The 24,240-nt window shown below is 40.1% G+C and overlaps 2 protein-coding genes across 2 annotated transcripts in view; one reads left to right on the top strand and one right to left on the bottom strand.

The window, feature by feature from the left end:
* Positions 1–24,240, bottom strand: part of MMD (monocyte to macrophage differentiation associated) — a 372,596-nt gene that overhangs the window by 208,118 nt on the left and 140,238 nt on the right. The gene's annotated exons all lie outside the window — the stretch shown is intronic.
* ANKFN1 (ankyrin repeat and fibronectin type III domain containing 1) overlaps positions 1–24,240 on the top strand; it is a 95,937-nt gene that overhangs the window by 65,238 nt on the left and 6,459 nt on the right. The window contains exons 7-16 of the mRNA XM_069872431.1: positions 710–807; positions 1,187–1,277; positions 4,025–4,132; positions 10,602–10,701; positions 11,858–11,990; positions 12,596–12,712; positions 15,980–16,195; positions 18,300–18,466; positions 19,887–20,037; positions 21,799–21,967. Coding sequence (XP_069728532.1) covers positions 710–807; positions 1,187–1,277; positions 4,025–4,132; positions 10,602–10,701; positions 11,858–11,990; positions 12,596–12,712; positions 15,980–16,195; positions 18,300–18,466; positions 19,887–20,037; positions 21,799–21,967 — 1,350 coding nt within the window. The remainder of the gene's footprint in view (positions 1–709; positions 808–1,186; positions 1,278–4,024; positions 4,133–10,601; positions 10,702–11,857; positions 11,991–12,595; positions 12,713–15,979; positions 16,196–18,299; positions 18,467–19,886; positions 20,038–21,798; positions 21,968–24,240) is intronic.

Raw genomic sequence — 24,240 nt, 5'->3', positions numbered from 1 at the left:
CTTTGGTGAAGGTACATGTTATAATTTAAGCTGCGGGACACCTTGGGAAGGATGTGTCAGCCTAGCACCACTTAATTCACTTCATAAGTGGATATAACCTAACAGGTCTCCTTGTGGAGCTCTGTAATTTTGGTGACCACAGGAGAATCAGGCATGGACGAGAGAGCCAGAACCCACTGAAACCAAAGAGACTCTGGTGAGTGTCGGGTCTGGTCCAAGGAGGATGTTTCTACACAAATTAGCCAAGACTTGGTGATGAGAGTTTTGGGGACCTGTGGAGCCAAAAGGACAGTCTTTTAGCAAACCCAGTTGCCAAGCAGTACATTTTGTTTTGGAGGTACAGACTGCCAAATGCATTTGCAGGTCAATATCCTCTACCTGCTGTTTACCACTACTTCTCTTTCTTTAAAAGGAAATTGTTAAAATGAGAACAAATGCTGACTGAATGTAATTTGTATTACAGTGTATATTGAAGCATTCTTTCCTGAAAAGCTTTTGAGCAATATTTTGCTTTTCTCTCTCATACACAGAGATATAATTTAATTATTGTATGAAGTTTTGCTGAACATTATTGTTAAACATGACTTTTAGTATCCACATGGATTGGGAAACTGCTAGGAGAAAAATTAACCTGTGAGTGATTCAAGTACTTAGATTTTTTCTTTGACTAATGTCTGATTTGATTCTTTTCTTCCTATTTGTTTCCTAGTGGAATGGAGCTCTTCAGAAGACTTTTCTCCTTTAGTTGGTGAAATAATTCTGGATAATCTTGAGTCTTTGAGGTGCACAATCACAGGTCTCAGAACGGTGAGTACTCATTTAGATTCAAAACTCATTTAGAAGCCAAACAGAGCTTCTTCCAGTGCTGTGCTGTTAGAGAAACTCAGTTAAATACAACAGGAAAAAGGGGAGTCCTTATTCCTGAAGTCTGATCGTACAAGTTCCCAGGGTTCTGCTTGGGTAGAAGAGTTTGTGGTTTGTGGGTTGGAATTAGTATGTTCTGATAACCCTCAGCATATCACCTGTCCTGGAATCTTTGTACTGTCTGTCATAGTGAATCAGTTGATGCTGCTGAAAGCTGTTTGTTTTTCAAGGAAAACACCTTTAGAAGGGTCTGCTTTCCAGTTATTACAGCCAGGATTATGAGTCAGGTGATAGTTTTCACTCCAGTTGTTTCCATTTGCAGGGCCAGAGGTATTATGTCCATGTTTCAGCATACAACATGAGAGGATGGGGACCTTCACGCAAATCTACTCCTCCGTATGCTTCTCCTTCAAGTAGGTTGTGTTTGCCTACCCTCCTAGGTTGATTAATAATGTTGTTTGTAAGAATTTCTTCCTCTTCAAAGAATAGAAAATGATAAATTTTCTAGAACTGCATCAGCTGAGGAACAGACTCTTGTACAGCAGCTGCTAGTTATTCAGCTAAATATTCCCCAAGAACAGGGCACTCCTGGCAAGATGGGTGGCATTAAAGGCAGTAGCTTTGTATGAGACGAACTTTTGCTTTGAGCAGATTGCATTGTTTTCCCTGTCCATTTCTTATCCACTGTCAGCAACCTTCAGACAATATGTGCCAGTTCCAATACTTTGGAATGTTAAGAGAAGGTTTTCTGCAGATTTCAGTGCACCCACGCAAAAACTACAGAGAGAATTAAGTTCAGCTCCCATGTTCAGTGTCGCAGGGATTCTGGGCTTTAGAGCAGCAGAAAGCCTTGTTGGCTTTAGGGCTATGTTGTCATGTGCAGCTGCTCAGAACTCAGTGAGGTCCCAGCCCCACCAGGGAGAGCATCATCATCCCTGGGAGTGCTCCTGAGCTGCCTGGGACAAACACTGGAGCAATGTTTCTCTGGAAGGCTGCCAGGGTAACAGAGGAGCTCTTTGGGTGTTCCCTGTAGGAGAGCAGGGGCATCCCTTGATAGATATGGGATATTTTGTGAGTTTATGGCAAAGAGTTTTTTCATGGCTATATATGTATGTTTTCTTTGTCAGTGAACACAGAAGCATTAAGCAGACTCAGTTCACTGCATACAGAGAGCAGGCAAGAATGTGGTATTTTCATTTAGTACCCTAGCGACACACGCGTAAGCTTTACAGAGAGACAGTCAGAGTCTAAATGTAAATTCTTTCATTAATACTAACATCAGAACTTTAGCTTGAGAGACAAGATGCTATTTACCGCTGTAGTTACTGGAGGCAGAGCTTCTTTATTCATGTGACTGCCTCCACAACTGGTTTTGAAAACCACCAGGTTTGTGCTTGGCAAGAAGGCAGCAACCTGAAATTACACCAGCATTGCATAACACAATATGTCCCTAAGCTAAAAATTAAACATGAATACATTAATACTTTGCAAAGTTGTCTGTAATGGCAACAAGATGAACAACCCAGAGAAATTTAAGCTTCAGGGCTTGATCTTGATCCATTCTGATCCCAGAGTATCTAATGTTAGTGACATCCTTGGAGATGCCTTTGTGCAGCATGATAGTGAATGCTTGCCACTGCCCTCCAGTTCCCCCCACAGACACGGCCTGGAAAGTGGTGGCCAGTGCTGTGTAGCTGGTCTGTAAAACCACAGAGAAAGTAGCATTTCCAGGCTTACTCACTAGCCTGGGTGATGGACAGTGAGGGAAACGAGTCTGATTTCCGTGTCATTTTTAAGGTAGTCAGCAATCTGGAGGCTCAGAAAGTTTGGAAACCAATGGAATAGTGAAATCACAAGGTTGTTAGAAACTCTACCAGTTTGATGACACCAAAGCACTTTGAGACTGGTGAGTTCCAGTTGGCTCCTCTTGACAGCTCACAGGAGACCTAAGAACTGGTCTCCGCACACAGAGCTGTAAATGCAGCTGGCCCTCGATGTCTGCAATAGCGTACAACATGCAGGACAGCCACTCTGCAGCTGTTCCAACTGCCCACAGGCTATCCGGAGAGCAAAGGTCTTCTCTCTCCACCCTTTCACGGGGCTTACTTTAGCTGCTACACCAAATGACAGCAAATATATATTTATATTCCTGACATAGTGAGCCCATTGGAAGAAATGCTTGACTCCAAACTTGCACTAGAAATCAGATCTCTGTGTTTAGTGAGTGAGCAAACTGTTGGTGTCTGTGAATGCTCCACAGCCTCCACGCCAGCAAGACGGAAGCATGCTTCTCCCCTGCAGACAGATCTCTTAATACCTTGATCCACCACGCCTTTGAGTCAGAAAACCGGTGCAATACTTTTTTCTCATTATAATGAAAGTATGAAAACAGTCAAGTCTGGAATTAAAAAGCACCTCTCTGACACACAATTTCATCCTCCTCTTTTGTAACAAGACTGTTAAAATCAAGATTGAGATTGTAGGTAGCAGCAAAGGAGTGAAAGCAAAGCCTTCAGTAGGTTGAAGGTATGTGGGACAGAAGCCACAGGTTCTTGCCTCACAAGTGCAGTGCTGAGTGGAGCGCAGGCTTTAGGGCAGGAACTGCCTTTGTTCAGGCCCCTGCTGGGAGTGGATTTTCAGAAGTGATTTTACTCAGAGGACAATTCTCTGCTACAGCGCTAGCTCTGAGTGTAGGAAGATGTTCATTCTCTACTCTACAGACGGCTTCATATAGATCAATAGGCATTTGGCCTCCCGGTATCCCATCAAACCACAGAAGGAGCAGTAGTGGAATCTCAGGTACCAAGAGCGTCAGCACAGGCTAAGAAAAGCTCAGACACTCCAGTACCAAAAAGAAATAGAGACCAAAATTAGAGACCAAAGAGAAATAGCCATTGTCTAGTCAGTCACTATGGGAGCTTCTAGGAACTGATTGTGAGCTCTTTGTTAATAACCATTATGATTAATTACCTACCTGGCACAAGGCAAAGGAAACTTATTGTACAAGTAACAACAGCAGACTTAAAAACAGCTGCCATTTTCCTGCATTCCCAGATGTAAAACTCCTCTAAAGCCAAGAAAATTCAGAGGCAAGAAAATATTTTAAAACCTTCTCCTGTTCCTTTGTGTTTCATTTCTGTTTATTTCCTTTGTTCAATAGACTGGAAAGACTGCAGTGGAATAGAAGCTCGGCACAGGGGACACACTGAGGCCCTGGAATGTCTCCTTCAGCAGGTTCGAGCAGCTCATCAGCATTATAATTGCAGAGGTAAGGATAAATATCTATGTGGTGGGGCATCAGCTGAAGCCTCTGTGGCGCCTGTAATTTTAGCAGTTTTCTAACTAGGTCATACCTTCCCATTCATCAGGAAAAGAAAGATATTAATATTGGCCCATCTGGAATCACTTTAGTGCACTATCTTGCTCTTAACCCTTGAAATTAGGTCCATGAAAACATTTCAGCCCTCGAATGTGCACAGGCACATACACACCCTTTCTCCCTCTGTACCCTACACACCTATTGATTTGGGTTTTCCTATAAATTAGTTTCACATAGGAATCCACTAAAATCTCTTTTATTTATTCATATAAAGAAATACTTCAGAGAGTTAACAAAAGTTTTGGATCAAAAGAAGGGACTTGGCTGCCTCCAAATGGAAGACACTAAGTGCTATAGTGGATGTGATGCCAACCTATAATGAAAAATACTTGTACAATGCAGTGGGGAGATAAGATTGCTACATTTTCAAATAGAATGAATCAAAACTAGGAGAGAGTTCAAATCTCAGCCAGGTCTTTGCTCTTCGTTCATGAGAAACAGACTGTGCCTTTAATAGCTCAAGAGCCAAGGTAACAGCTTGGCATTCTTTTTAAAACATATATAAAAACTCCTGTTCTCCATGGGTTGTTGAAAAGTACTATTTATTTTCTTAAAACAAACTTCTAACAGGAATAATGCTTCATTGCAAAGGAACTTATTTTAAACTGAAAAATTGAACTACCGTGAAGTTTTCATTTTTCTTCACCTACTAAGACCATTATGTCAAGCTGCACAAAGTGATTTAAAATCATAGAAATCCTTAGGGCTAAAATCATCTGGCTGAAATGGAAAGATGTGGCCTTTGTTCTTTACGTGCAGATATGTCACTATCACAGTGATCCACAGTCCACCACAACCCATTGTAACCATAGCAACTGAAACTGTTCAGCTATTTTGCTTCGAAAGGGAAAGAAGATACTGCAAAAAAAATGTTGTTTCTCTAATTAAAAGTCATACAAACATTATCACTTGCAGGTGGTCTTGGTACTGAAAATACAGACGATATATTCTGTCTCTTAGATAGCTTTTTCAAGCTATTAAAGTCATCTTTTTTCCACAGTACAGTTTTTTCCTTTCTGAAGTTAGTGCATATCTCAGGTCTTTTCGGCCACCTTCCTAGTCAGTGGGGAGTAAGTGATGTAACATCTGAGAATATTCTCAGTTTAAATTGTTTTACTGACATACCAGCCCTGAACAGAAGCAGTTATAAACAACACGCAGAAAATCCCTCCTTTTAGGAATCTGATACCAGTGCCTGGTTCTTATATAATAAAATTCTGCTCCTCCAGGAATTAACCCCAGTCTGAAAGCAAAACGAAGACAACTCTGTTGTTGATTTCCTAACTCCTTTTCTTTAAATAATAAATAGCAACAATAACTAAAATCTGTTTCACTCAAAAAAAATTCTTTCATGTCTGAAAGAGGATGTGGGAGCTTTCACGTGGCAGAACTGCATGGTGGAGTCAACTCGAGCAACACCCTCGCTTCCAACCAAATCAAATCTCATAATTACTTGTAATGCTAGCATTACACAGTAGTGTAGTTTGGATAAATCAGGATTGTAACATAATAGCAAAGCCTTTGGAACTTGTCTTAAATCTGACTGATGTCAATACCTCATATTTCAGTAATCTGGTAAAGAATCAAGACAAAGAGTTGCAGAAAAAGTAAGAACTATGACATCACTTCGACTCTGAAATTTGATTCTGGTATTTATCAGACTCAGTGAAATCTGAGGAGTTTGATCAAGGATCTGAGATAAGTTACTGTATATGACTGAAAAGCCCAAATAAAGCCCAAATAAAGGCTTTTATCTCATATGATACAGAAGTCTGAGCTAGATTCTTCTTGTAAATTAGCATGATTTGACTGGCATGGATAGGAGTCAGCATGGATGTGCTCTTATACATAAGCTAAGGACCAGCCCAGGCGTTTATCCATTCTTTACCACACTTCTCTTTACCACACTCTTCTTCCATTATCATAGCCTCCATCTTTCTCATTTGTTTTACAGACATCAGTAAATATCTGGACACATTTTGTAGAGTATCCTTGAATCTGCTTACAACCGCTGAGTTGCCGTGGTTTATAGATGAGAGCAAAATCAAGCTCGGCAGCAATTAAAGTTAGGTGGATCCAGAGACAGCACTTAAACCCATGGTCCTGGCACCTTGGCTTTTCACTACGTGATTCTGACGTGGAACATCCTATTCATGCTGCTCAGGCTGGTCGAAGAGGAGTAAGAGAGGCAGAAAAAAACTGAGAGTAATTGATCTAAGAAGTCTGATGTTACTTGGATAACATAGGCAAAAGCTTCTTTTTTTGATAGGAATGGTTGGACTCGATGATCCAGTGGGTCTCTTCCAACCTGGTTATTCTATGATTCTATGATTCTATGATTCTCTGAACACAGAGGAGCTAAAAGAGCAAGGCTGTGTGCTGGTGCTCCAGTGTGATCCGGGAGTGTTAAATTGCCTGGATTCCAGGCAGCTCTTCTGCCCCAGTCTGTTCATTCAGGCTTTGCACTGCAGGCTGCCTTTTGCCCAATGCTTTGCATCGTGGGGGCTGATGAAAACAAGCTTACAAAAATACCAGAAAGAATACATTGGAATGTACAGTGAGTGTAAGAGCTTTTGGAATTAGATCAGCTGTTGCTTTTGAACCTGCTCTGTGATATGATGAAATCTCTGAGGGAATTACTTAGGAAGCTTTGCTTTCATATGTTTAATCTTCTGGAAAACCCTGGTGATTACAAACAACAGTCATCCATTTGTCTTCATAATACCATGCTGCAGACTATCATAACTGAATTACTACAATTGTATGTCCTGGCAAAACTTCAAATATATTTTTTTAAGTATTTTTTTCTTGTAGATCAGTCTTTCTAAACAATTCTGAGTGGAAGCAATTGTGTGATGCTTCATTAAGAAAGGAACCCAACTCTTCAGTAAAATGCTTACTAGATACTTTCTTTATGAAATTTGGTTGAAATGTTTTTTGTTAGACAAGTCAGAGGTGAAATAAAAATGTTCCAGTTGTAATTTGATTCACAAGCAGAGCACACAGTTTTCTTGCATTTAACAAAGAGAAGGATCTCTGATTCCACAGGGCATGTAAAATGTTTAGATTACAATTATTTGTGTGAACATGCAAAAGCAGGCCAGGAGCTACAGAATTTTCTTTTGAAAGACATTCCAGCTTGAGGTGAGCTAATACAGAATCTGTCATGATGTCAAGCTATTGAGGTGTCTGGCACTACTTACGCCTTTAACTTCTGTGAGGAATTCTGTTTCCACGCACATTATCCCAGTGCCAGTTGCCTGCACTGCTAAAAATGTATTGCTTTAAATTGCGTTTGAATTTGTCTGGAAGTTTCCTGCTATTTAATGTATCTCCATAAGGTTACACAATCAGTGAACACGCTAAAGCCCGTTTTATGCCCCTCCACTAGGATTTTAGTGGGATCCTGCTCATCTTGTGCTAACGTGCTTTCATATTCAGGGTCACACTAAATGATGTTTAGGTGTTCGCCAGGCTGCCTGATTTGTGGGGCTAAGATCTCAGATCATCTTGCACTGAGGTAATTCCATTCACCTCACATCTGCCCCACTTGAGGAGAGGCACCCGCTTGTCTAGTGGCAGGACAAAGTATTCCAGATGATCTTCCTCCTCAGAGAACTGGCACGGCGTAACAGGCTTTCCTCCAGCGCAGAGCCCCCAGATGCCTGCTCGCAGCCTGAGAATGCAACTTTGGCTTTCCTCTGCCACAAGCAACTTACATGGCTTTTAAGCCTCTGTTGTGTTTAAGTGAATTGAAAAGAAACATTTATTCACCCTACCTGAGAGGAGAAGAACTGCTAATGTTGTAAATACACCTTTATTGTTAATTGCCTATTTCGATCAGATTTGAATGCTTCTGGTCTAAATCAAATCACTGGGAATTCTCTAATATTGGCCACTTTGTTCACTCCTGAGCTTCTATTAAAAGAACTCACGGCTCTATTGCTGTATCATTTATTAATATAAACTTATTTTGTTGCTGCTGGTGCTTGATAAAGGTTATTCAGTGTTATTTATTAGTTAATTAAATAACAGACAAAACTCCATTTCCTCTAGATCCAAATTATTCTCTAACATCAGCTCTGTGGTTTTGGGCTTCTAAACACACTATATTGTAAAACAAAAGCAAATAGCAGTGTAGGATTGTTTACAGTTTCCATCTAGTTTTACATTATTCTTCTTGCTACTGGCTTCTGCAAAGCTGTGGACTAAACCCAAACCACTGAAGAGCCCAGTAACGTAAATTCCACAGTAATATCTGCCCTCTTGTTTTAATGCTGCAGTCTCTGGATGTTTTATACAGAATTATGTTGCTTTGCCTAGAGCAATTTCCTCCTCCATTCCCTCTTCCCTTAATAGAGAAGAAAATAAAAATTGCAACATTAGAATGAAATTTATATTCCTAAATTGGTCTTAACCTTGGAAGAAGGAAACAGTAAGACAGCAGTTTTCATGTAGCATTTGGTTTACATTACTGTGATACAATGAAAAGAGTTCACAGTAAAATCAAAATTATCTGTGGAGGTATGGATAGAAAAACAAATGGATTTGTTTTAAAAGAAAAAAAACCCCAAAGATCAGTTGCATCAAAGGAGCAGTTATGGATTTGGATGAGCCCTGTTAAAACTAAACCAAACAGCGCATTGGAGAATATGTCATGGAGAACGAGTTTACACTGGAAAGACAATGGATTTGATGATCTAATATGCCTCATACATCTGAATTGTATAATTTCACCCCCAATAGAACCTTGTTCCCTTTGTACTCACTGTTCAGCAGAGTGGTAATTACTGCTAACAATGTGTCTTCTTTCTGTGGTTTTCAATGTGCAAATTATGGTGCAAATTTATTCATCATTTAAAAATACACTGAGCACTTCCACAGATGGGGTTTGACAAGAGCGAATTTAGATGTTCCTTGAATGTTCAAACTTAGAACTCACTAGGGAGACACAGACAGACACCTCCTATTCTGCACTGGAGGTAGGTGGGAAAGATGTTACTCTGAACACATCTAGGCAGCAGCTTTCAGCAAACAGCTCCTCGTGAGCCGTGCTTCTTCCCCACTGGAGAAGTGTGTCCCTCAAACTGTTTCACGCTTCGCTCTGGTCGGGTACCCATGCCTCATCCAAATAAACAGTCAGGTCCTGGAAAACTGAAATGTAGTTCCACAGTTACATTTTTCTTTCCATCTTTCTTCTCAGATCAGAGTAAATAGCTGAAGAATTTATTCTTTTTTTTTTAATTACATTTTTCTGCTCATTCTCTTACAACCACATGAAACAGGTGGGACATTGCAAAAGATAGGGCAAAAAAAACCCCAAACAGTTTTAAGCACCTGTTCCTTTTAAATGCCATATGTGGACAACAACAATACTGAAATTATTACACAATCCTGCATGTTCCTGACTGCCATCTATTGGCACACCCTCTGCAATCTGCTTGCAGATGCACAGCTGGACATAGCTGTTTCACAGAGCTTGTGACTTCAGTCCCTCTGAAAGGTTTTTCTTTGGCTTATAAGGAAACTCAGACCAAGTATGAGAGAAGGAAAGATATTAAGTTAAACTCATGAAAGTGAAAAATAAAACAATGCCTAAAAATTTAACTATATGTTTTAGAATATTGGTCAAATATTTCAATTTATACTGCTCTTCTATTGAGAGACCCTCGCAGGCACACAGCAGGTCTCAGCTTTGACATGAAGCAAACAAACGAGTTAAACACCTTTTCCTTGGATTCCAGATTACTAGGGAGCAAATGTGAAAGCATTGAAGCAACATCAGTGAGTGGAAATTGATGTGATAGAAAAAAAAAAAAATCCAATCAAGAGATATACATTTAATGTGATGCAGAGAAAGATGAGGGTCAATCTAGTTGTTTCCTTAAAGCTTTTCCTTAAGTCAGGCCGGTGATGCTGTGACGTTAATGGTTGCCAGGGCACCAATTGTTCAGTTCTTAGAAGCTTAAGCTATGTATGGACAGAAACTGAGGAATTACAACACCCTACAATGCTGACTGATTATTCTCTGCTTGAGTTTTTGTGACAATTTGCAAAACCCATACCCATTCTGAACATTAAGAGGCTGTGGTACTGGTTCAAGCTACATTTTACCTATTTTTACCAAGTCTGAGTTTGCTGCGAGTAAGGAAATTGTTTGCTGTTGCCTGCCACTAAGATAATGAAAATATAAACAAAATGTTGTATTTAAGCATGTTTCTAAGTGTTGACTTTTGAAATGATTATAGTGGGAACTGACTGAAACTTTGTATTGTGTTTCAAAAGGCAAAACTGCTTTATGAGATGCCAACTGACATTTAAGCGCTGGGTTTGGTTTGTTTTTTATTTTCCATTTTAGAAAGTTCTAAATTACAGAACGCCGGCCGCAAGCAATCGGTTTCCAGAAGCCTGAAGCACCTCTTCCATTCATCAAACAAGTTTGTGAAGACTCTGAAACGGTTTGTCATTCATTTTATCTCCCAAACATTCTGAGTTTTAGCTGGCAGTTGTTGCTTCTGTGTAACAGTGAAGAGCACCTTAGGAATATACGTGAAGATTCCACTACCAATGAAACAGAGAACAATCACAATGAACCTGGTAAAATCACATACCTGTAAGACTGGTGCAGCTGAAAATAATGCTCCAGTTCCTACTGGAATCAATAGAAACTTTCAATTACTACTGTTGGATTTGAATTGTAACAGAGTGAAATATTCTGTGCTAACACAAAGGGCAGTTTCTGAGGAATTTTGGAGGTATTGCCTCTGTGGCTGCTCAATAATGAAACTATGGTATTTATTTCATTCATAATATAAAATGCAGGGCTCAGATAACATGTTTTATCAGCCCATCGGCAACGAGCAATACATCTAGAATTCTCTAACATCTTTAGCTAGGTTTGCAATGCAATGTGACCCAAACAACCCTCAGCCTTGATAGTTTGTTGTAGCAAATGGATGCTGCTTATTCCAGATTATTTCTTCTTTCATTGCCAGGAGTGTTCAGTTTGCTTTTTCTTCTCTGTATTTTTATAAGAGTTTGATTCTTTCAGAAGAGCTCTCCAGAGTCTTTAAACTCCCTAAGGCATCTACTTAACGTATGTAACAAATTGCAAGGGTAAATATTGAAAGGAATGATCTCTATAAACAGTTTTGCAGATATGCTGGCCAAATTATACTCAATTACACTAATGTAAATCCATAACAACCCACCTGATTTCAATTGAGTTACTTTAGATTTACTCTGAAGTAAATGAGGGCAGAGCTAAGCCCATTAATGATAAAACGTTTTGGTAAGATTTTTGATTTCTAAAGGGCATAAAAGCCTCCATTGTGTCCTGCTTGCTCTGGCAAAATTCTTACTAAAACTGATGTCAGTGGCTTGCACAGGTTCATCATTTCTTAAATTCCTGTAATCTCACATCATCTAAATTGATAAACCTCCCAAATATGTTTCAGAATTCCCTGGCTGAAACTGCATGATCTATTTAACACAGAAGTTAAGACCATATGACTCAGTTTGTCTCCTCAGAACTTAACAGCTATGACGACTAAAATTTGGTGCAGATTTGAACAGTCAGGAAAGACATTTGACAATGTTTCCTTCTTTCTTTAGGGGACTCTACTTATCTGTTATATTTTTTTACAAAGACAATTTATTAGTAACCAATGAAGATCAAATCCCAATTGTGGAAATTGATGACTCCCACAGTAGTTCAGTGATGCAGGATTTCCTGTGGTTCACAAAGGTAATGGGAGCCAACTTTCATATCTTGCTTCTACAAATTCATAGCTAGCTACGCATGAGCCTTAGCTCATCATTCTGAATATATGAAATGATGTCATTAAAAAGCTAAACAATGAAGTGCTTTACCTTTCATTTACGTTAAAAAGCAATTTTTCACAAACCATTTAAGTGGGTTAAATTCTGACTGGGCTGCTGACAGTGGCACAATAGGTTCTTTTAAACATATCATTCTACATAAATGATTGCTAGTTGGGTATATGAAGGTTTTGTGAGCATGTAGAGGAAGATCCCAAAGAAATAACTTGAAGTTTTAAAGTTGGTATTATAGTTATGCCATCATTCAAGATACCTTCGCATTATTTTTTATACCTCATAGAATATATACAGTCCAAAAAGCAATTGAAATAGATGCATGATATTTACAGAACAACTGCTGTGTCTGCTTCAATATCTGTTTCATCTTTATCTAAGCAACTCATTGCCACCTGCAGAAAATCAAACTGACCAATACCCACTGATTTTTCCGAGTCCAAAACGCTTTTAGTTTTATTTCTGCTTTTGTAAACACTAAGAACAAAACTTTTTGAACTGGATATATTTTTGCAGTTGTCTTGTATGTGGGATGATATCAGATGGCTGAGGCAGAACATGTCCATATCCGTGTCCTCATCAACAGCACTTCAAGCCAGGCAAAAGATGCTTTCAGCAGCAGCACAGCTCCAGGTTTGTCACATTGCATGTTTCTGGCTGTTAACTCAGTGACTCTCTGGTCTCTAAGGGATAACATCACCAGCTGTCCTATGTTTCACCACTCCCCACTAGCCTGTTCTTGGAGCAGCAGTATCAGCTACAGTGAAATGAGCTACTGAGCCTCTCTTGCCAGCTGGAAAGGAGGAGTCACATTAAAAGTCAAGTGCAGGAAAAGGAAAGAAAAGAAAAGAACTGGTCAGAAACCTATTTAGACTCTTAGAAACAGAGACTAAGAGGGATTAAGTGGTGCATGGATCTTGTGCTGACCCCTCAGCACAGCTGTAAGGACAGCAGCACTACATGCACTTTTTGTATCCTGTTGTCAAGGCACAGCAGCGACTCTCAGGATGGTTCCATTCCAGCCTGTGCTACAGATACAGCCTGAGAGGTTTAGAAGGGGCCACTTAATCCTTCTGTGTCTCCGTCTACTATTTGCTTTGCAAACAGTAATTGCACTTTCTCCAGAAGAACGTTTTGACATTTATCGTAAAGCTTTTGAAGAATGGGGTTCATGATAAGATGCATTCTCCAGCTGGAAGGCAGACACTTTCACAGAATATTCACTTTCATGGGGAAATCCATTTTCAAAAAGATGCCTGCATGATTCTTACAGAAAAAGTATACCCAGGTCTCACTTTCTCCTGCATTTTGTTTGAATGAACTCACCAAAGCTTCACAGAAAAATCTATGGTACAGGCATGGAATTAATGAAGATCCTCATATTGCCTGGCTCACGTATTAGCCATGCAGCCCTCCCTCTTGTTATTGGCAGTCCATGCAATAAGCTGGGTTTATAGCAGCTATGAGAGCCAGACACTTTGTGGTCATTATTAAGAATATCCCTGTGGGGTTTGCTTTACATCTTTTGGCTGTACAGGAGAGCAGCCTTCCTGGGCAACCACCTGTCTTAACTGATTTCCCCAAAGTATCCTGAAATATATGGCATACCAGCCTGTCGTACCTTTATTGGAGGGACCACCTGTGTCCAGCAGCAGCTGCTGGTCAGTCCTTTGAGCTGCCACCAGAGAAGGGTTAACTGTATCTGCTGAATGGTCCCTCTGGAGCGGTTACCTCAGCTTAGGTAGCACACACTCCTTTGGTTAGCTCTGTTTCACCCCTCTGTGCAAACTCCCCGTAAGAGAACATTGCTCGTACGCTCAGACTGCCCTTGGAGGTAACCAGCATTCCCAGTGCGCTGCGTCGTTATTTGCTGTCGGAGATAAGAGCAGAGTCTGAAGCACAGGGATACAGCAAATGTGTCCATGTGGCATATTGCTCTGTTGAATTTCTGGCAAATCTATTGTCCTTAACATTTGTTGTGTTAGCTCAGTCCCCTGATGAACACAGGGATTGTCACCGACCTGCCAGCCTCTAACGGTGTGTGGCCTAATGGGATCCACCAATGGAAGGATCCCAATAAAGTTTATACGGTTGAATACGTTTTATTGAGGCAGTTAATAGACTGACTCCGCAGGAATTTAGGACAGAATGGAAAAGATCAGTGACAACACAGCTGCTAAGGGACTAGATCAGTAGATTCGGAGACAACAGGGACTGTAATTTTGCCTGTTGTCACCACTAGGCAACTAAAGCAAACAAAACACAAGTGATGGGGTGCCAAGCTAAGCAAGCACAAAACTTTCTTAGTATAGGAATTAGTCACATTTTCATATGAGCAGGTACCCTCATTCTCTATGCTGGAACACCATTAAATATATACAGTAAAGAACTGCTCGGTTTCATCTGGGCGCATGCCCAGGCTGCAGTGATGACAACGAGAGGACTAACATCTACCTGCAAGGATTTGTCCCACCTGTGGACACATGGATAATACAAAATGTATACTCAATTCACCCAGTGTTACTCACTTATGGAGGCTAATGTCAAAAGGCAGAACAATTAAAAAAAGAAGAGGGGAGGTACTCCAACAGTATGGCCTGGAGAGGGGCACATAAAGATAAAATAGCTAAGTTATGCCACATAAAGGGCAGTCACTGTGCTAACTACCTAGGGTTTATAAACAATTTAATAATACAGTTTATAAGTAAATATTGGCTTCTAAATACAGATAAATAATTGCAGGATAGCCTGTCCGTTTACAATGTCATTAAGTTAATGCACAACACTTGCCTAAATATAAAATGTGCCACACTATGAATGCAAGTTTTCATTTTAAACTTTTTAAGTTTTCATTTATCGCTATCCAGCTCACTGTAGAACTCTTGAAAAGTCACAAAGTAATGAGCATATTTTAAATGTCAGGCATTTTTCTTTAAGACATCTGGGAAACTCTTCAGTGGCTGGTCACTGGATTGACTGTGTTTGCACCTATAAGCAGATGCCTTACTGTGTGAGGAAAGGGATTTTGACTAAAATATGTATTTTATGTGGAGACTTTTAAAATTACTTTTCTTTAATCCTCACATATTTTCCTGGAGAGCTTTGCCCTGGTAGTTTGTTGGTTTCTGCCGGTTTTGTCTAGCATATTCTTGGTATCTGAAGTAAAAGGGTCCACATTTCTTCAAATTCTTCTCTGTTCCCTCAAAAACACACTCCACAGTTTAGCTCTGGTATTATTTACATTCAACATAGACAGGAGGGCCTGTTGCTTTTGCTGCTGAAAATGATCTGAATAATTGTAAAACATAGAACAGAAAATGGATATTATAGTTAACGACCCTAACAGAAAACATTTGAAGTGTTCATTACAAATGACCTGGGGATAAAGGAAGAATTTTGTATCATCTCTGACATTCGGTTTGGGGATGTTAAGATAAGCACTTAGCTCTTCATTGAGTTCCTAATAGAAGGGCTTCATTGATACCACAGGCATGGCCACTAGATCAACACTGAATGCTTTTGAAAATTGCACCCTTTGTCTTTACATGATTGGGCAAAAATAAGAAGCTCTGTCTGAAGAAATGAATTATTTTGCAGTCCTTTTACAAATGCATTGGGGTGGAATAGTCTTTCTGATGTTCTCCATTAAATGTTGGACTAAATGCTGCTGGACTAAATACATTGGAGGATCCACAATTCAATCCACAATCTAGGGAAAGTCTTTTCCTTTTGCCACTGAATGATATGACTGCAGAGCAAGGGTTCGAGAAACACCTTGTATCTAATTTTTATTGAAGACTGTAAGACTGATGTCAGTGAGCCCAAAGTTAAGTTTCAAAAAACACCACTCTCCTGTTATGTGATAAATACCTTTCATTTTATAATTTGCTTGTTTTCTAGAATTTGCTGGGAACTCACAACTTAGGCAGAGTGTTTTATGAGCCAATCAAGGATCGACATGGCAATATGCTAATAGTTACTATAAGAGAAGTGGAGAGTCTTTATTCATTTTTTAATGGAAAATGGATGCAAGTATCCAAACTACAAAGCCAGAGGAAATCCCTTTCAACTCCAGAGGAGCCAACGGCATTAGACATCTTGCTTATAACAATCCAGGTAGTGCTTTGCTTCTCTTACTGTATGTTATTTGCTTTTGTAAAACCTGTGCCAGAGCCCCAGTTTTTGGAAGAGTCTTGGAGAATTTCAGGCCTTAATCCAGTGCCCAATAAAATTAATGGCAAGGCTCCCATTGAAAGCAAAGACTTATATTACTTCCAGTGGGTCTGGGATCAGATCCTTAATATGTAAAATATCCATGAGATTCTAAAGAAATTATTTCAAAGTCCTAGCAGAGACTAGTAGTTTCTATCAGTTTCGGGAAACCAAGCTATAGAATTCTATAGCAAGGGATATAAAAACCTTTAACATTCTCTGGGATGCTCTTAATACTTACAGTTCCTACACTCCACAAGATTTTTCCATCCAACCTTGAACACTAAATCTAGGTTTAAAACCTTACTGTTCTACTTAATAAACTTGTTCTGTGGCATTCAGAGTTCTTTGGAGCCTGGTACAGTTGCTAAAGAATTCTTTGCTGACCACAACCCTCCTCTAATTTCTGCATAACATGCCTCTGGAGTTCACAATTAGAAAAACATCAAGGTAAGGATTGATCTTAGGAGCTGCTTTACACAGTCAGTTCAGTTAACATTGAGAACCAGGGCGGTTCAGCCCTTCAACGATCACGATATCTGTACACCCCTGTTAAACATAGTTCACATCATGATAAATACGTGTTTTCTGTAGGTAACAGCAACCTACTTCTTACAAAATGTCAGTAGCCAAGCCCCCGCAGAACTCAGCTGCGTGGTTACCCAAAATACTGCAAGACAAATCATTGTCTCAGTCCCTTCTTTAGCACCCTCAACTAGACGATGTCTGCTGTGGTGCATTTTTGAGTTAGAGGCACTTTCATGGGCAGATACAGGGCTTTTGGTAGCGGAAACTGAGAGGCCATCAAAATATACATTACCAGGTTCTAGGAACATTAAAAAAAATCCAAAAGACAATAAAACTTACCTCATCTATGTTAGATTTGATGTATTAAAATGTGTTAAAGGTGTAGAAAAATGTCAATCTGGGCAAAAGTTTTATATTATGAAACCCAAAATACAGGCTTGATCAGATTTCCACAGAGATCCTAGTGGAAAAAATGTTCCCCTAATGGTTTACACATTCCTATCTAATGCCCACCCTTTCTTCTATTACTTGTTTAATCATCAAATGGGTATTTTGTTCACGAAGTGCTTGTGAAAATGAGGGTCTAATTGCATTGCTCAGAGCCAAGCATAGCACTGGCAGATAATTTGATGGTTCCAAGAGTAGAGGCATAAGACCAGGTGTCTTAATCCTCACCCACTGCAGAAGCACACATTTCCCAGGATGGCAGCAGGCATCATTTTAAGGGTAGTTTGCAGGGACTGCTATACATAGCCTTAAAAATGTCTCCTGGCTTCAGTAAATACACCATCATTATTAATTCCTTCTAAGTTCTATTTGTTGATAAAGATATTTGTTCAGAAGACACAGTCATTAATTAAATTTCGCAACCCAGCAGACCCTGTGCTCACAGAGATCTTCCTGGTGGCAGCAGGTGACACAGACGAGGTTTTCAAGAGTTTTAGGCTGGGTCTCTACAAGGATTTCTTTGGTGACAGAAGTGGCTCAGGCAGCCCCCCTCTCCCAGCTTTCCCAGATTTTTCCCAGTGCTGCTCTGCTCCATCTTCATAGTTACACGCCCAACATGAACCAGGGAACTGCTCTGGCTGAAAAGTGACTGCTCTTTTCCCCTAATTGTTTTTCAGTTGAATCAGTTCCCTGCCCCAGCTCACTGCTAAATGACCAGACAGGAGGGCAGAGCTGGGCGTTCTTTAAGCTGGTTTAAATACAATGGTTGTAGAAGATTGAAACCCCAGGTTTTCAGAGCCAATGGAGAGCTTAGAGAATCTGTGTATGGCTATAAGTAAAAGTTGTCCAAGTGCATCCGAACTATTTATGTTTAAGCATGTGCTTAAATGCTTTATGCACTGGGAACACTGTTGAAACAAAAAGACGGCTATAAAAACATTTGTTGCTTCTTGATCCCAAACTCTTCCGCCTATGTGGAAAAAAAAAAAAAAAAAGCTGAGATTTTTATGTAGGACTGTTTCTCTTAAAACAGGACATACTTTCCTATCACAAAAGAAGTCAGCAGCGCCTCCCTCCCGGCTTGTATCTGGGTTACCTTAAACTCTGCAGCTCCGTGGATCAAATCAAAGTTCTGGTGCTGCAGAAGCTGCCCAACATCCTGTGTCACGTTAAAATCCGAGACAACAGCAATGTCTCCAAGTAAGTGAATACATACATATTTTCATACACACATGTAGAGAAAGAATGTTTGATTTATCTTTGAAGCAACTGATCAAATTCATATGCTAAGGCAATTTTGCCACTGCAAAATCATGGGTGCCAGAAAAGCTTGGCCCAGGTGGCTACCATCCCAGAGACCCACACTGACCTGAACCAGTGCACCTGGCTGCTTCCAGCAGTCCCAAGGCCTATCCAGAGGGCACACACAGGAGCCCATTGTTTTCTAAGCAGTGTATCCTGTGGTGGCTCAAATTCTGCACAGTGGTAATGATCTTCCATAGATCCATGAGGAGGATCATAGCCTGCAGCCCTCATTGAGTCTCCAGTGAACTCAGTGTCACCCGTTCTATTGATTTTCGCTGACCATGGGGTGTTGGTGATTTTTCTGTGTCTTCTCTTGTGTAATATCTGGTTTCTCGCTCTAATCCACAGCAAGCATACAGCAACTGAAAACAGACTCAGACAAATGCTATCAGCCACGCAACTGCTGTGCTCTGGGAAAGCCATATCCCCTGTGCCCAATCCTTTCCTTATCTGCGGGCAAGTGCACTTATTGGCACCACATAGGCCTCGCCCAGCAGGCAACACATTGTATTGGCTTTTCTCTTGAGCTCTTAACCCTGTATCATTTCAGCAACCATCTGATAATTTAGCATGAGGGAAAATGAACTGGATATCTACATGGATAACAAGGATATCCAGAATGCAGTTGTTAATACTAACAAGAAATACAGAAGGAACATAAAGCCTAGTGCTTCAGAGTTTATGACAATCTCTGACTCTTGAAGTTTAAGATCAGGTCTTTATTTAGGAGCAAATTGTACCACATCAATTACTCTTCTTGTAGTGGGGTTTCCTGTTCTTTTTTTCTTGAGTGTTTGGTGCTGGCTGCTTTTCAAGACTGAATTCTGGGCAGGATGAATCAAGGATTTGATCCAGAAGGATGATTGCCCTGTTTATCAGGTCTAGGATATGTATATGTCCAGCAAACCAGGAAGCTCTTTGGCTCCAGTACAAGAGAGTCTGTCAGAGAAATCAAACTTCCTCCTAATTGTCACCGGTGTCATTTCCAATGCACGCTTTTTAAAATACTGTGGTAAGTAGGGGATGAAGTATGTGAAAAAAAAAACTGGAGCGAGAAGCCTTAGTGAAATATTTCAAAGGCAGTTGGACTCTCAGAGGTTTGCAAGGAATGTTCAGCCTGGTGCGCATGTGCTAGAAAAATTAAACTTTTCAAAGTTATATTTTTAACCACAAACAATCAAAATAGCAAAACATTCTAAACTTGTGCAATATGCGGATTAAACTATCAACAGATCCCAAATGCACATAGACTGAATTCCTGCTTGTGCACTGAACTTTTGTTATATTTCTAATTTTAACTTGACTCAACATACAGAGATGAGTGGGAATGGATCCAAACACTTTCTGGCTCAGAATCTGTGGAAAGTATGGATCATACTTCAGACTGCCCTACTCAATTGTTCTTGTATGAGCTCCAGATGGCAGTGAAAGCTCTCCTTAAACAGATCAATCTACCTCTGCATCAGGTATTTTCCTTTGCGGTATTTATCACCTTTTTAAAAACTGATTCTTAAGAGCACGATTAAAAGCTACAAATTGTGTAACTTGCAAGTAGGGATTAAACGTTATGGTTGCAAGTAAAGAAAAGCAGAGAAGTTTTGTATTTCATTATTCTAAATGTGTACGTGGGGAACTTCTTCAATAAAACAGTTATTTTCCTGGATATTTGAAGATACAAGGATTAAGAGACAAATTTTCAATTAGTTCCTATTTTTGCTTCTGTAACCACAGTTGTGCAACTTCAAGCAGGTGCAACTAAGCACTTTTGCACAAAACTGGTAGTTGTGAACACCTTGACCCAGCAGGCAAAGAAAAATAGATATTTTTCCAGGCAAGCAGGGCAATAGGCTGTTCTTTTTGAGCTAATAGTAAGGGTGTTCACAAGGCCTGCTGCAGACACAGCGCTTTGCTATCCTGTTATACAGATACATGCAGGACTTCCCAAACACATAGTTCCAGACCTCCAGATTGCTGTGGGTGAAGAGAGGTATTTGGCTCCTGCCTTTACATTTAGGTACAAAAAATGCATATGTGGATAGATATTATCAGGGAGGATAATGTATGATGTGAAAGATCCATGAAAAAATAAGCTGTGGAGTTTGTTTCTTGTTTACACAAATTCCATTTTATTTTGGTCTACAAGGGTAAGAGGGCCTAAAGTATAAGTAAATCATCTTTATATTCACTTCAAGGTCTGTTTGTGCAGCTAGAAAGATCTAGCCTTAAAATAATCTAATCTGGTCCTACATTTCTTTATTTTGAAAGGTTTAGGCTTTGCTTTTAAAAAGGAATCTATCAGTGCTGCACCTTCTAGCCTGGGAAGAGCCAAATAAGACTCAAGTACATCCAAAATTAAGACAGATGCCTTGGGGCCAGTCACTCTAATTCAACAGGGCTCTATACAGGTCTCTATGCTAGGGTATTTTCTTGGAGGTTATAGCTTTTGTGTTTTGTTCTTTTAAGCTAGGGACTAAAATATTTAAATCAAAGTGCAATATGTCCCTTAGGCTGCAGTTCAGCCAAGCATTTACGCTCATCTATTGTGCATGAGAAGTAGACATGAACATGACCTTGCAGTTGTAAGTGTTTTGATGACTTGGGACGAAACTTCTGTGTTAATGAATTGAATTTTTAATTCAACAGATTTATTTACGTATTGTTATTGGTTTTGTGGTAAACAGGATCATGGGCAGTGACACTGGTGCACAGCCAGAGTGAAATGCAGCGCTGCACACGGCAGCTCTACAGCAGCCTAGGGCCAACTCCTGTGTGTGCCATTTTCTCTGGCTGCAGCACTTGTTAAACCTTTTCAGTGCTGTGTTGAGGGAGAGCTGCATATTTCTCTTAACCAACCCTAAATTGAATCTTAAAGGTTTTTAATTGAATCCATTTTCATGTTTTCACATAATTATGCAATCATAATCTTGAAAAGCACATGGCATGTGATCATTTTCTGCCTAATAAGAAACATAAATGTTGTTTTCAGGGGGGTTGTGCCTGTGTGTGTTGTTTTAATGTGGAACATTGCAGCTTTAAATCTTTATTTTATGTAGTGACATGAACCCACATTTAAACTCCCCCCCCCCAAATATTTATGTTTTATAAAAATTCTGAGCTTGATGTTGTGCAAATTTTCTTTAATGTTTTATATCATTTGGGGTGTTGTTTATATAAGTGCCATGTTGTAATTCTCTCCTATTTCTTCCCCCGCGCGTGTCCCTCTACAGGCTAAGCACTTCCGTCTGTATACACAGGAGGTGTTGGAACTGGGTCACAATGTCTCCTTTCTTCTCCTGCTCCCCGCCTCAGACGACGTCTGCACTGCCCCAGGACAGAATAATCCTTACACCCCACACTCAGGATTTCTTAACCTCCCTCTTCAGATGTTTGAACTCGGTATAGTAGCTTGCTTCACCTAGAAATATTAACCCAGTCTCCTTATAATAAAATCACAAAGTTGTATCTGTTTTCCCCTTGTCCCAGTGGAGAGTCAATAAATCACATGATGGCTTTGGCAACAACACTACCTATAACTGTGTACAAGTTATAGAGAGAGCAGAGCGGTTAAAGCGTATACTGTAGCAATCGTTATTGAAATGCAAAGCATAGAGCAAAGCCCACAGTTATCCAGTATGTGTCTATAAGCTTACTTGGAAGATGATGTTCTATTAAAAAAAGAACCAAAAACTAACACACAACATAGCATGGCTGGAGAATGGAAGGAGATGCAGAAAAACATCCCTCTGAATTGCCACAAGAATAACGACCCTTTTTGGAGAGGACATTTTTTGCAGTTCTGACTGCAGTTAGTCTTGCTCAAGAACTGACTCCCTCACATATTTGTGAAAGGTCTGAGTGGAGCTTCTTGCATGCTTCTTGCATCTTTTTTTCTCCTACAAAAATGCAGGAGGCTCAAGTCCTACTGCTGCAGTGCAGGAAAAGCCTGTTGTGAAAATGCCAAAGCACTGGACTTGAAAATCTGTATCTCTCGAAGCACATCCTGTGCTGTAGCAGATTCAGCCCTCTTGTTCCACCCCATTGCTGACTGGGTAAGAATTCCCCCAAACAGAGTTTTCCAGCTGTCTCGCAGAAGGCATAAGATGGTTTAGCTTCAAGGTCTTCTATTTCTCATTTCTTCTTCTTTGGTCCACAGAGAAAAGAAAGGTTCCACATAAAATCAGCTCATAAAGACTTAATAGTTCTTTTTTAGAAAGAATATTGTAAGTATGGGGACTGCTGAGCCTTACATATAAGTCTCCCCTGTTTCCTTCTGGCCTGTGAAACTGGATATCTTTCTTTCCTCTGCCTGGGATAAGAGAGAAAGATACGAGCCAAAACTGATGGAGTCAGTACACAAGGAGCCACTACAGAACAGGTCCCTAGTAGCAGTGGCGTCCTCAGTGATACCTCTCTCTGGTGCTTTTGTGACACCACGATCAGCACCGTATACATGAGTTGGTGTAGTCTGCCAAGGAAAAGTCACCCCTTCAAAAGAAAACTAAACCTAATTGAACAGGAAGAGTCAGTTCAGTGCTTTGGGTCATACGGCCACGGCTGAAGTGCCCCAAAGTCAGACTCATTATCGTCTTGACACAAACCCTGAAGTCTACACTTAGACTCTGTATATGGAACACATCATTTCTCCCTATGAGAGGTGACTGCTGCATCCACTGTGCAAATTAATGCATGGAGCATATTAGTCTCTGGTGAAATTAATCTCCACACTAGAGGTTTTGCAGACTATTTAACTCTCGTGATGTGGCACACAGACTGGGGGCAGGAGTCATTCTCACTCCTGGGACATAATTTGCATCAGACTGACAAAGCAATAGACACTAAAGGGGATGATGTGGTGTGGATACACATGCAGCAGAGTACTCTCTCAAATAGTATTCTCAGCACAGAACTCTGATTAGCAATGTTGCTGTGCTGGAAAAGCATGGAGACAACAGTACTGAAAGCTGAATCTTACTTTTGAGTATTTTTTTTAAGTAAGCAACCATCTAGCTGAAGGCAGATAACACTTCTATATGACTGATTATATATGTATCCCTGATGTTCCATAAAGTGACTGTGATTCACATCTCAAATATTAGAAGCTTCCATTCCCCATTAGCTGGTGGCTACCAACTATATAATTGCACAACCACAAAAGACTATGTTGAAGTAACATTTGTTAAAGAAACATTAAAGGGTCTGACTTAAAACCACAAAGGCTAGAAACTTCAGCACTGGAGCTGAAACCGCAGCTGTAATTCACTCAAGAGTCCACCACAGATGGCATATATACTGTAAGACCACACACTATTCAGGCTAGATCCCTGCAATATCTGGGCATTGGAACCAGAAGGTATAATTCTTTCTTTCACTCTTTTTTTTATGGGATTTCTGTGTTCAGATTAAGCCTTCATTGTTATGCTAATGACGTTCTGTGATTGCATTTCTTAGTTAAATCCTTGTCAATTATTCTTATCATGTTGTTTGCAAGGGAGTAGACACAGGACGCGGATGCTGCTTTTATTTCTTTTTTAATATTTATGATAAGAAGAATACATGCAATTTACATTAGAAACACCCTGAAAAATACTATGTCACAACCCAGAACAGCAGCAGCGTTATGCCGGCTGGCATTCCCTGCTCTAGCGAGATCACGCTGTATGCTCGCATTT

Source organism: Phaenicophaeus curvirostris, chromosome 19, assembly GCF_032191515.1.
Source record: "Phaenicophaeus curvirostris isolate KB17595 chromosome 19, BPBGC_Pcur_1.0, whole genome shotgun sequence".
Lineage (NCBI taxonomy): Eukaryota > Metazoa > Chordata > Aves > Cuculiformes > Cuculidae > Phaenicophaeus > Phaenicophaeus curvirostris.
This window is presented reverse-complemented; position numbering and strand designations above follow the sequence as displayed.